Genomic DNA, 11,175 nt, shown 5'->3' with positions numbered 1-11,175 from the left:
TTGAGTAATTATAAAAATTAATTTCTATATTTAAATAAATTCGGGCCGGGTCGGTAAATTTTTATAAAAAAAAATTTCGGGTTTGGGCCAGGCCAGCATAACTTTTTAAAAAAAAAATTCGGGCAGATCACTAAGTTGAATAAACCTAAAATATATTTGTGAAAATGCAATTACTAATTTATAAATAATAAAAGCAATAAGGAGGGTTAAGGTTGTTTACGATATTAAATATAAAATACAAGAGGCCAAAATCTTAGTCCCTGCATGTTTCATTAAATTTTTAAGGGGGGAGCATATTTGGAACAATTACTTTCTATTGAGTTGTACCCACTCCATGATAGTACCCCCTTTCACAATGGGATATTTTAACATTTAAATTAATTTTTTCATCCATTTAAAAAAAATCTTTGCAAAATTTCAGACAAAAATAATGTGATTGGCGTTAAACTCAGATAATTATGTTTGGCTCGTTTTATAACTTTCGTTTTATTCCTTTTCAAACATAGTGTCCATTGGAAACCAAAGTTCCAAAAAATAAACTGGGTTAATAATAGAGATAAATAATATATAATCTTAAGAATAATTATGGAGATTAATTCCCGTAGGTGAATCTAAAATATGTTATGAACTATATGTTGAAGTTTAGGAAATTATTTTTTTAGAAATAAAGAAATCAAAAAATAATTTGTTTATTTTTTTAAAATGTTTGTGGGTACAATTTGCCCTACATACATATATCATTTAAGGACATAATTGGCATATTTTAAGAGGTAGGGAGTAAAAAAAAATTGGTAGATATTGTGGCGGTAAATATCGGCCCATTGTAAAAGAGAAATTCTTTAAAATTAAAAATTTTAATATTGTAATCCTTTTATTTTCGAATTTTCAAATCAATAACAAAAATTACCCACTATCAATGATAATTATTTAAAAAAACCCTTTTTTCAACTAGCAAATTATTCCATTTCACTGACATATGACAGTAGATAAATAATATCCTTAAAATAATTATATTAAACATAAAAAATAAATATCATTTTTAAATCAGGGTTTCGAACTGAACCGCCAAAAAAGAACCGTTATAATTTTCTGAACCGTAACTTTTATAAATAATATATAAAAAGGGCGAATCGAACTGTTATAAATATTCTTAAACTAATTTAAACCGGTTCACAACGTTAAAGTAATTAATTTATAATTATTAACCTAAATTTTAATTTTCCTTGAGGGCAATTTAAATTTGTGATTTCTTATCAAATTAAAATTTTTTATACTTACCTATTTATCTTCATATCAATAAATACCAAGTTTGTTGTTTTTACTTTATATATATACTCAATTTAATAGGGATTAGGCAAATTACTAGTTAATTAGATAAGAAATAATCTTCATGGTTAAATATAATAAAAAATTATAAAAATATAAATCAAAAAGATTTTTCCCTAAGAGTAATATACATATATGGTTAATGATTAATTTAAAAAATTCAAATTTATAAAAATCGGAATGAACCGAAAAGAACAGTTATAATTCTAAATCGAATCGAACCTAAATGATATTCTTCAAAAAAAACCCAAATGGAACAAATTATAAAATTTTAACGAAGAATCGCTTTACTTAACGGTTCGAAACTCTGATTTAAATAATTTGATTTTTTTTATAGATCAACATATCTTATAACATGGCTAATTGGTCCACCAAAGAAATTGGTATAAATATTGGTTTGTTAATTTTTCTTTGATATTTATTAAATTTTTATTGATATTACATATTTAGTAAATAAAATTGAGATTTTTGTAAAAAAAAAATATGAAGAAATAATTAATAGGACCAACAATCAAAATGACTTCTATAATCATCCTTTTGTTTTATACTAATAAATTTATAACAAATTTCAACTGTATTAGATACGCGCCGGATTGACTACGCTAAATTCATGCCGCACCGAATTGACGTGGAACCATTTTTTACCCAAAGATTGATACATATTATATTTTTGTCCAGTGTCATTTTGTTAGGATCTTTATTATTGAGCCATTTCTGTCCAAATGCCGAAAGTAGCGAAAACTATCTTATAAAACTAGTAGCGATTATTAATAAGATAACTTTTTGAAAAGTAGCCTTAGGTAGAGCGCTACTTATTTTGAAAACGGGTGATAGAGTATTAGTTATACCACTGCCAAAAAGATATCTTTTTAAAATAATATTCACTATAAAGATCAAAAATATTATTTAAAAAAAATTAATAGCTAACATATTCTGAAATAATCTGTTGTGTTATAAAATTAATTCAAATATTTAATAAATGATTATTTTCTTCAGTTAACTTATGATTTTTGAAGCGCAGTAGCGTACTAGAGGAGGGAGAGCTCACAGGGGCTCGAGCCCCCTGAAAAATTTGAAGGGCTCTTTTAAAAATTTTGTTTTTTTTATTGTAATTTTAATAATGTTAGCTAATAAAAAGAAGATAATATTGGATGATGTTAGCTAAAGAAAAAAAAGTTAATTTTGCAGTCTATAAGTTATGACACACGAATTGGAGGGAGGCAGTGGGTGACAAAATGTTTTCTTATACCATGTGATCATATAAAAATATAATTATTTACTTTACTTTTGGCACTACAAAAATATATATTATATTTTAATTAGTTAAAATTACTCGAAAATTTGTGATTATAAATTATTAACCATTTTAAAAGAATTCAAGTAAATATAATATATTTTTAAAAAATTTACTCATCCAAATACATTTTTTTATCATTTCTATTTGATCTAAAATCCAATTATTTTAACGATTAATTATCCTATAATAAGCTATTATAACTGTTTTTTTGTAAAATTTCCAATATTTTAGATTTGTCTACTCAGATTAATATTTAAGTAATTTATCCTTCATTTGACCTTTACATTTACACATATAATATATCACCAAATAAAATTTAAAAGTTCATCATGAATGACAGAGCGTATTCTTTGTTAAACCTTTTTAAATGACCTAAGCAAATATGGAAATAACTGTTATATAATTTTTTTAATATAATAAGTAACGAGAAAAAAAAATGAAAATTTAAAATTATAAATGAAATAATAATGATAAAGGAAAAAATTTCAAACGTTGAACTTATTGAAAAAAATAATGTCACCACTGGAGAGGGTTCAACAAATAATATATTCCACAAAATGGCAAATTTGCTTAAACATATTAAAATGTTACCACTTAAGGAAAGATCCTATATATTAAACAGATGTCTCTATATAAAGAAAATTAGCATTCTAAATGGACACACAAGCGATGAAGATCTAATTGCTATCCACGGAAATGGATTCCCGAATCTTATAGAATATAAAAATTTCAACAGTGAATCTTTACAAAAAAATATTAAGCACTTAGCTCTTTTCACCATCATATTGACAACCTTCATTTCACTCATTTTTTCCAACAATGGTGGCTTATTTTTCAATGATATAAGTCATAATTTTTTTACTTTAAAAGAATTTTCCAAATTTTGGTTGACAAAAATTAAGAAATACAATCTTGATGAGGAATATTGCACTGTCGAAAGCCCAAATTATTTTGCCGATGTATTTAGACCTCCCGTCAATTGTGAAAAATGTAGGAACATTTCTGGCATACCTAAAATATCGAATATCACTCAGCTACAATTTGAATTGGAATACGCATATTCATTGCAACCCATTGTCATAACGGATGCTCAAATAAGTTGTGTGAATATTATATATAGGAAATGCATAAATATACTAAACGGTTAATATCGATGCACAAAATTGTCCAAGTCCAACCTAATCTGAATTGGTCTGCCGAATATGGACCGACATTTTCTGAGGCTTTGTGAAAATCTTTTTTATTTTCCTCTAGCACTTTTGAAAAAAAAAATATCGTAAATGTTTCGAATTTTACGATTTATATTTTAGATCGGATCGGAATTATTTAGTAAATTAATCGTTCAGCTTCTGACTCTAACCTTAAAAGTCTTCTGATCAGTAGGACAAAAATTTTAAAGATATTCTTTGGCTAGGCCAGAAACAATAGATCATTATAAAATTATTAATATTTTATTTTTATCACTAACAGATTGGACGGCCAAAAATACGTTTAATTTGGAATTCTTTAAGAATGTATACAAAGAAGGGAGTCCTGTTTTAGAGAAATCAGAGAAAAACTGTCAATTTTTTCCGTATAAAACAGAATTTAAAAGCTTGGTCCAAGTTTTTAACATGTCTAAAGAAAGGGCTAAATTGGAAGATAACTCGAAACCTTGGTATGTTGGATGGTAAGTATACGTTTGATTTAGATAAATTTAGTATTTTTAGATAATAATTTTTTTTTAACGAACTCTTCTTATAACTTTGCGATCGTGTCGAAAGCAATATTTGTTGGTTTTTAAGTGTTCAAAATGCTTTTTAAACTTTGTTATTAAGATCAATTTGTCTAGTTTAATGTTTGGTTATTTCAGATGGTTGTTAACAGGGACCCGGAGTGAACCGTAACGAACCTTTAAACCATTATAAACCGTTATAAATATCTGAACCATTCAGTTTTTATATTTTAGAAATGGAAATAATTTGAATATCCAGAATTATATAAACTTGTTCTTATAGTACTGGCGGTTCCCGCAACACAAGTTTTTGCAGAAAGGGCCTTTTCGGGGCTAAAATTTGTGTTATCGTCACAACGAACAAAAAATAGATCCATTTACATTAGAAAATATATTACTTATACGTTCAAACAATATATTTAAAAATGAATTATTTTGAATCATATATATTGTTTTTATACATAATTCATAGATACTTATAATAAAAATAAATTAGACGATCGTGTGGCTTCAAAAAAAAAAATTTCTAACCGTAATGAACTTTTATATATTTAGCTGAACCGAACCTTTATAAATTTTTTCTTTAGAACCGTAACCAAAACGTAACCATTATAATTTTTTACATACTGAACCGTAACCAAACGGAACCGTTATAAATAACGGTTCGGGTCCCTGGTTATTAATTTATATAAAGTTATATCGTTTTATATTATTTAATCAAAACACAACTATCACATAATGAACCTGGTATTAATTAAAATAATATTATAATAAATTTTTTAAAACTAATATAAAAATATTATTGTTTAAGGAGCAATTGTGATCCTGAAGCAGCGAATATCCTGAGAAATCATTATTCTCGCCCATACTTCTTACCATCTGAGTCAGAGTCAAGTCGTACAGATTGGATTTTTATGGGAAGTCCGGGATACGGAGCTCATATGCATGTATGACTGATATAAAAAATATATGCCAATTTCAATTTATAGTATATATGTATATGAATTCTTGTATGTTTTGCTTTTCTTTAATGGTTTAATAAGGAGAGTCTATCAATGTAATTTAAAAAAATTGAATGTTTTGTTTCTGTAAGAAAATTTTAATGTTTTTGATTATTTAAATTCATTTTTTTTGTTTGTTTCACAATTATATCTACAAAAATATGAATGGAATCAAATATTTGCAGTATTCGTAATGTTAAATAATTATGAATAATTTCTAATATTTAATAATAATTTTAAATATTTATAAATAATTTCGATATTTACAAATATTAACGAATATTTACAAATTATTTCGAATATTAATAATTTCAAATAATTCGATCGAATATTAGACAAAAAATTACTCGACAGATAATAAATTTTCTTAGTATAGTATAATATTAGTAACTGAATATTGAATAACTAATAATCCGTTTTAATATTCACAAACATCGGTGCTCTAAACAGAGAATTATTAAGTATTTTAGTCGATTTTAATACAAAATATTTGATCAGTTATTTGGGTTATACTATATTATAGGCTTATTCTAAAACAAATCAAATAACGAATTGAAAATCAATAAGTAGAAAATAGTAAATTATTTGATTTATTATTCTTATAAATCAAATTATTCAAATAATTGGGGTTTATATACCAAAAAATTTCATAATTTTATATTATTTTATCTGTTCACTTTCATAATATCCATATTAGAAAAATTAACGTTTATATTTACTCACCATTTTTAAAAATATTTTTAACAAATTTATGCACTTTTTCGTCAAATTTTCCAAATTCTAACTCTGAATCAATTATTTAAAACCCGAAAAGTATGAATCAATAAAAAAAATATGGTATTGTCCCGTTCTACTTGTTCTTATGTTTAATATCTAAAAAATTCTTGAAATTTACCAATGAATATATTATAATATTTATATAAATAATTTTTAAATTAATCTTAAAATACGGTTAAATAGGAAGTAAATATAATTATTATTTTTCTGCCCACGGGCCGGCCTTTATTTTATTAATAATGTAAGCCAGAGTTGATGGATCAGCCTTGATGACTCTAATAAAATTTTTATAAGAATTGTATATATTGTTTATATATTTATTAAATCTTTTAGTTGCAAATTATTAAAATATTGAATATATATAATTTATTTGCCATGAATATATATTTTTTAAAATGATTTTATTTTATTTGATACCATAAATTAAAATAATATAATATTTTATTTAAATAAAATTAAATTAAATAATTCTATTGCAAATTATTAAAATATTGAATATATATAATTTATTTGCCATGAATATATATTTTTTAAAATGATTTTATTTTATTTGATACCATAAATTAAAATAATATAATATTTTATTTAAATAAAATTAAATAATTCTATTGCTAATTATCAATTTAATTATTCGTTAGAGTATGCGAATAATTTATTATTTAAATGCAATATTCGATTAGTACATAATATATTCATAATGAAAAATTAAAATATATAGATTGATCATGTGGGTAAACCTTCATGGCAAGCTCAAATAGGAGGTTACAAAAAATGGATGTTAGAACCACCACCAGAATGTTACTTAGTTTGTAAAAATTTGGAGGTTATAATTAATCCTGGAGAAACAAGTTTTTTTTTAAAGTTTAATTTTTTTTATTTTAACTAACTTATTTAATCAATTCCAAATGTGATATTCCAGTGTTGTCGCTAGATCTCATTTAGGCATGCTTTCGGTCTCGTTAATAAAGGCAAAATACATCGATTTCGATCAAGAGATGCGCAATTTATAAAATACTTAAGGTTTTATTATATAACTAATGCTATCGTTTAGCGATAAATTACGTATCGTTTGAGCGACATCGTGGTATTTTCGCGAGAAGCCTTAGAGTATAATATTTTTTTATTTGGGTGGGATTATATGAATTATTGCCTAAATAGAAAATTTTTAAGCTAGGGGCGAAATGGCACATATTTTAAGTTTAAGCTAGCTTTAATTAAATTTTGAATGTTCTGACCTTTGAGTACCTCCTCCTATCTTTTATAAAGGGCATTAAATATAATTTTTGTTCATTTAGTTATTTCTTATTTAGCTCTTATTGATTAAATAAATGTTTGAATTACTACAAGGTATATGCAATTATGCAATATATTTATTTAAAAAATTTTATTTAAAAAAAGTCGTTTTAGATACAAATAAATGGTACCACATGACATTGGTAATTGGAAATGATATGAGTATAGTGATTGGTTCTGAATACGATTAATTGCCATCTTTCATAACGCTTAAATTTACTGATGATCTAATTTGGAATTTATCATGATAATAACTAAAGATGTTTTTACTATATATATAAATTACCTGTCATATTATATTATTATTAAAATATATGAAATATATTGCACGTATCTTATTTTAAAAGCTAAAAAAACATGCTATGACTTAGTATTATAACTAAATAGGTAGGTAGCAACTAGAAAAATCTTATATTTATTAAAACTTGTTTAACCATAATATTAAAAATTATAATTTTATATGATAATCAATATTTAAATAAAATTATATATATTTGGTTTAAACAAAAAATTCGGACTAAGAACCTGATATGGATAGTGGGGATAATATATATTAGATATTGGCGAAAGCCGGATGTTGTCCAAAAAACATAATGCAAAATTTACATTATTTAACATTTATTTGAAGAAAAGATTCTTTATGTAGCAGCCTGATTTCAACAAATACGCATATATAATGGTTAAGGTTATATTAAAAAATTGGTGTATATATACCATTTGGCGATACTGGTTACATGTAGCATGAATAATTTATACTGTCCTAATTGAATCTGAGCTATCGAGAAATAATATTATCTGAAAATAAAAATTGAAGCAGTTCAGTATGTTAGATTTGGATTCAATATTTTTTATTTTGTATATAATATAGAACATAGAGTATAAAAAGATTAAAAATAAAATATTTAAAATATATATATAACATTTAAGAAATTTTTCTATTAATTTTTGATATTCGTTTTTAAAAATTTTCACCAGTTTCTTAGTTAAAACAGAATTTGCGACGTTAAAAACGTGCCTGACACGAGCACAAGATAGAATTTCCAGTTATAATTAATGAATAGGGGTTTTATTTTAGGAGATTTATTTCAAATATTCTAATTTTTATATTATTCATTGAAAATTTTTATGCTCCGAAGCTTCTTATAAATTACCGATATTTTTTTTAAAATGCAGTAGTCTTATGCAAAGCAATCCAATTGCAACACACCAGATGTTATTTATAAAATTAATTATAAAATTACCACTTAAAATTTGAGTAGAAGTAGACACTAGTCGGAAATAATTGAAAGTGCACTGAAGTATCTGAAGGGAGGGAACAGCTGATAAACAGCCCCATAGCCACTTTCGGGGCACAGGAGCCCATGCTATCCCAAATAATAGATCTCCAAATTTGTTTCTAATGGTTTATGAAAAAAATCACTCCACCACCTTTCAAAAAATCTTTGGATCTCCCCTCAATTGACACTTCCTGGCTAAGGGCTTGGGTAGATTATTTTAAATTTAAAGAAAATTAGTCTAGTTTAACAAAAAATTTAACTTTTTATAATTGAATTGAAGGAACGTAAAAACGCATCTGTTCGTTAAATGTTCGAGTTCAGAATTAGTCTAAAATAAAAGGAACGCTAATTTTTTTTCATATTCACGAACTCATTCAAATTTTTAATAAACACCAAATTATATAATAGTAAGCATAATTATTGCAAATTTTATAATATTTTAATTATCATTTATTTTTAAATATTTAAGAAACAAAATTCTGCGGCTCTTAAAATAGTTTAATTTTGGCGGCCCTGGGCGTATGCCTTTCCAGCCCCCTGACTAATCTGCAACAATGTTTCTGAATAATATTTTTAAATTAAATTTTACAATTAAGAACTTTTCATGAACTGATAATTTATTGTGAGACTGATATTAATAGAAATTAAATTATCTCTTATAAAATAGAGAAAAAACAGTATCATCTCTCAATATAATATTGATTTTTAGTGTAGTGTTGTTTAAAAGGATCGATTTCGTTCCATATTTAAAAGGGTTTATGTTGATATGTCACGTTTTAAAAAAATAAATAATAATAAAAAAAATAAAAATATTAAAAAATATTTCCTAGTCTATTCTCACCGTTTAATAAAGCTTTCAGTAAATATCCTATATTACAATCCATTAAAATTATTTTCCAATAGAATATTATATTTTATTAGATAAATATTATTTGTATACGATAAACATCATATAAGAAAATCAAAGTTTACTTATAATTATATTAAGTTAGAGAAATATCCAAAATTTCCAGTCTTTATTTCAATTTTACTTTAAAGATTAATACCATTAATATATTAACCAGCTATTTCTGATTCAAATTTTACAAAGCTAATTCATCAAGAAATATAACTTAATTGAAAAAAATAACCTTCCTGATACGATACAATTTAAAAATATATATTCCTTTGAATATCTGTGATAATATTTATGCGGACAAGATAAAACATTTACAAAAATATTGTTAAAAATAATTTAAAAATTGTGAATTAAGCATCATAATACCCAAGGTGATAAAAAATTGTCGTTCTTTTTAATTAATTAAAAAATATTCCCCTCTTAAAATTATTTTTTCTTTTGTCTTTATCCCTTTATCTCCCCAGGTGACATAAAGCACTACAACTTAAATCTGTTATATTTTATTCTTGAATTTTTATGATGTTGGTCGGCATATAGCCGTTTGCTAAATAGACCAAATTTAATTAAAATGCAATGAGATACACTTATTAATATATTAATGAATCGGATATCGAAACGGAAATAACTAGAATAGTTCTACATAATTATTTTCTTTTCACCCATTTATATTTAAGAAATTTTCTGCCATATTTAAAATCATTTTAAATTATTTTAAATTTACCCAACCACTCGGATCCCAGCAAACACTCCGGACTAAAGTTTTCTAACTAATTTAGTCCTTCACGTAACTCTTTAGCTCAAGCAAAATACAAGTTCAGAAAAATTTCTTTACCAAACCTTACATCATGAATCTTAACTCCTCCGTTAAAACTATGCTAAACGGGTCTCTTTTCTTGTCCTCCTTAAATATTAATGGCATCAAAGATAAAATGTCAATTCTTATGACGTTATTATCAAATGACTCTACCGACATAATAGGTTTACAGGAAACTCACTCCCCCGACAACCATTCGGCCCAATTTACAAATTATATATACTATAGCTCTGGAACCACGAACAATAAATGGTCAGGTGTGGCCTTCCTTATCAAAAATAAGCTCAAAAAATTCATTATAAAATTTGTCCCTATAACCGAAAGAATTGCTGTACTATACCTGAATACCGCCTACAAACCCACCATCCTCCTCAATGTTTACGTCCCCCCTAAACTCACAGAAAGAATGTTATTCCTAGAACATCTAGATAACGTGATAAACTCCCTACCAAAAAGATACAATATCATAGCTATGGGAGACTTCAATACTAAGATAGGCCATGAGATAACATACAAAGTAAGCAATACTATAGGCCACACAACAATATATAACAGCAACGATAAAGATGGAAAAAAACTACTCCAAATATGTTTTGATAACAATCTAAAAATTGAAAACACGTTCTTCAAACACAAACCTCCTCACCTCATGACCTTCTCAAGAGGCGGCCACTCCTCCCAAATTGACCTCTTCCTATCCAATATCCATAGCTGGTTTGCAGATGTAAAGGCTATCCTAAACATAAACATATCAGATCACAAACTGATCAAAGCGCAT

At 25.5% G+C, this 11,175-nt stretch overlaps 1 protein-coding gene across 1 annotated transcript; it reads left to right on the top strand.

Moving 5' to 3' along the window:
* Positions 1–3,145: 3,145 nt before the first annotated feature.
* Positions 3,146–7,628, top strand: LOC135923915 (bifunctional arginine demethylase and lysyl-hydroxylase JMJD6-like). The gene is made up of 5 exons (XM_065458922.1): positions 3,146–3,721; positions 4,094–4,292; positions 5,149–5,284; positions 6,834–6,963; positions 7,514–7,628. Exons 1-5 carry the CDS (start codon positions 3,181–3,183, stop codon positions 7,597–7,599), a joined length of 1,092 nt encoding a protein of 363 aa, XP_065314994.1. The 5' UTR covers positions 3,146–3,180; the 3' UTR covers positions 7,600–7,628.
* Positions 7,629–11,175: the final 3,547 nt, after the last annotated feature.

The sequence above is a fragment of the Gordionus sp. m RMFG-2023 genome, chromosome 2, assembly GCF_954871325.1.
Source record: "Gordionus sp. m RMFG-2023 chromosome 2, tfGorSpeb1-WG-v2, whole genome shotgun sequence".
NCBI lineage: Eukaryota > Metazoa > Nematomorpha > Gordioida > Chordodea > Parachordodidae > Gordionus > Gordionus sp. m RMFG-2023.
The sequence above is the reverse complement of the archived record's forward strand: the minus strand, read 5'-3'. Positions and strand labels throughout refer to the sequence as shown.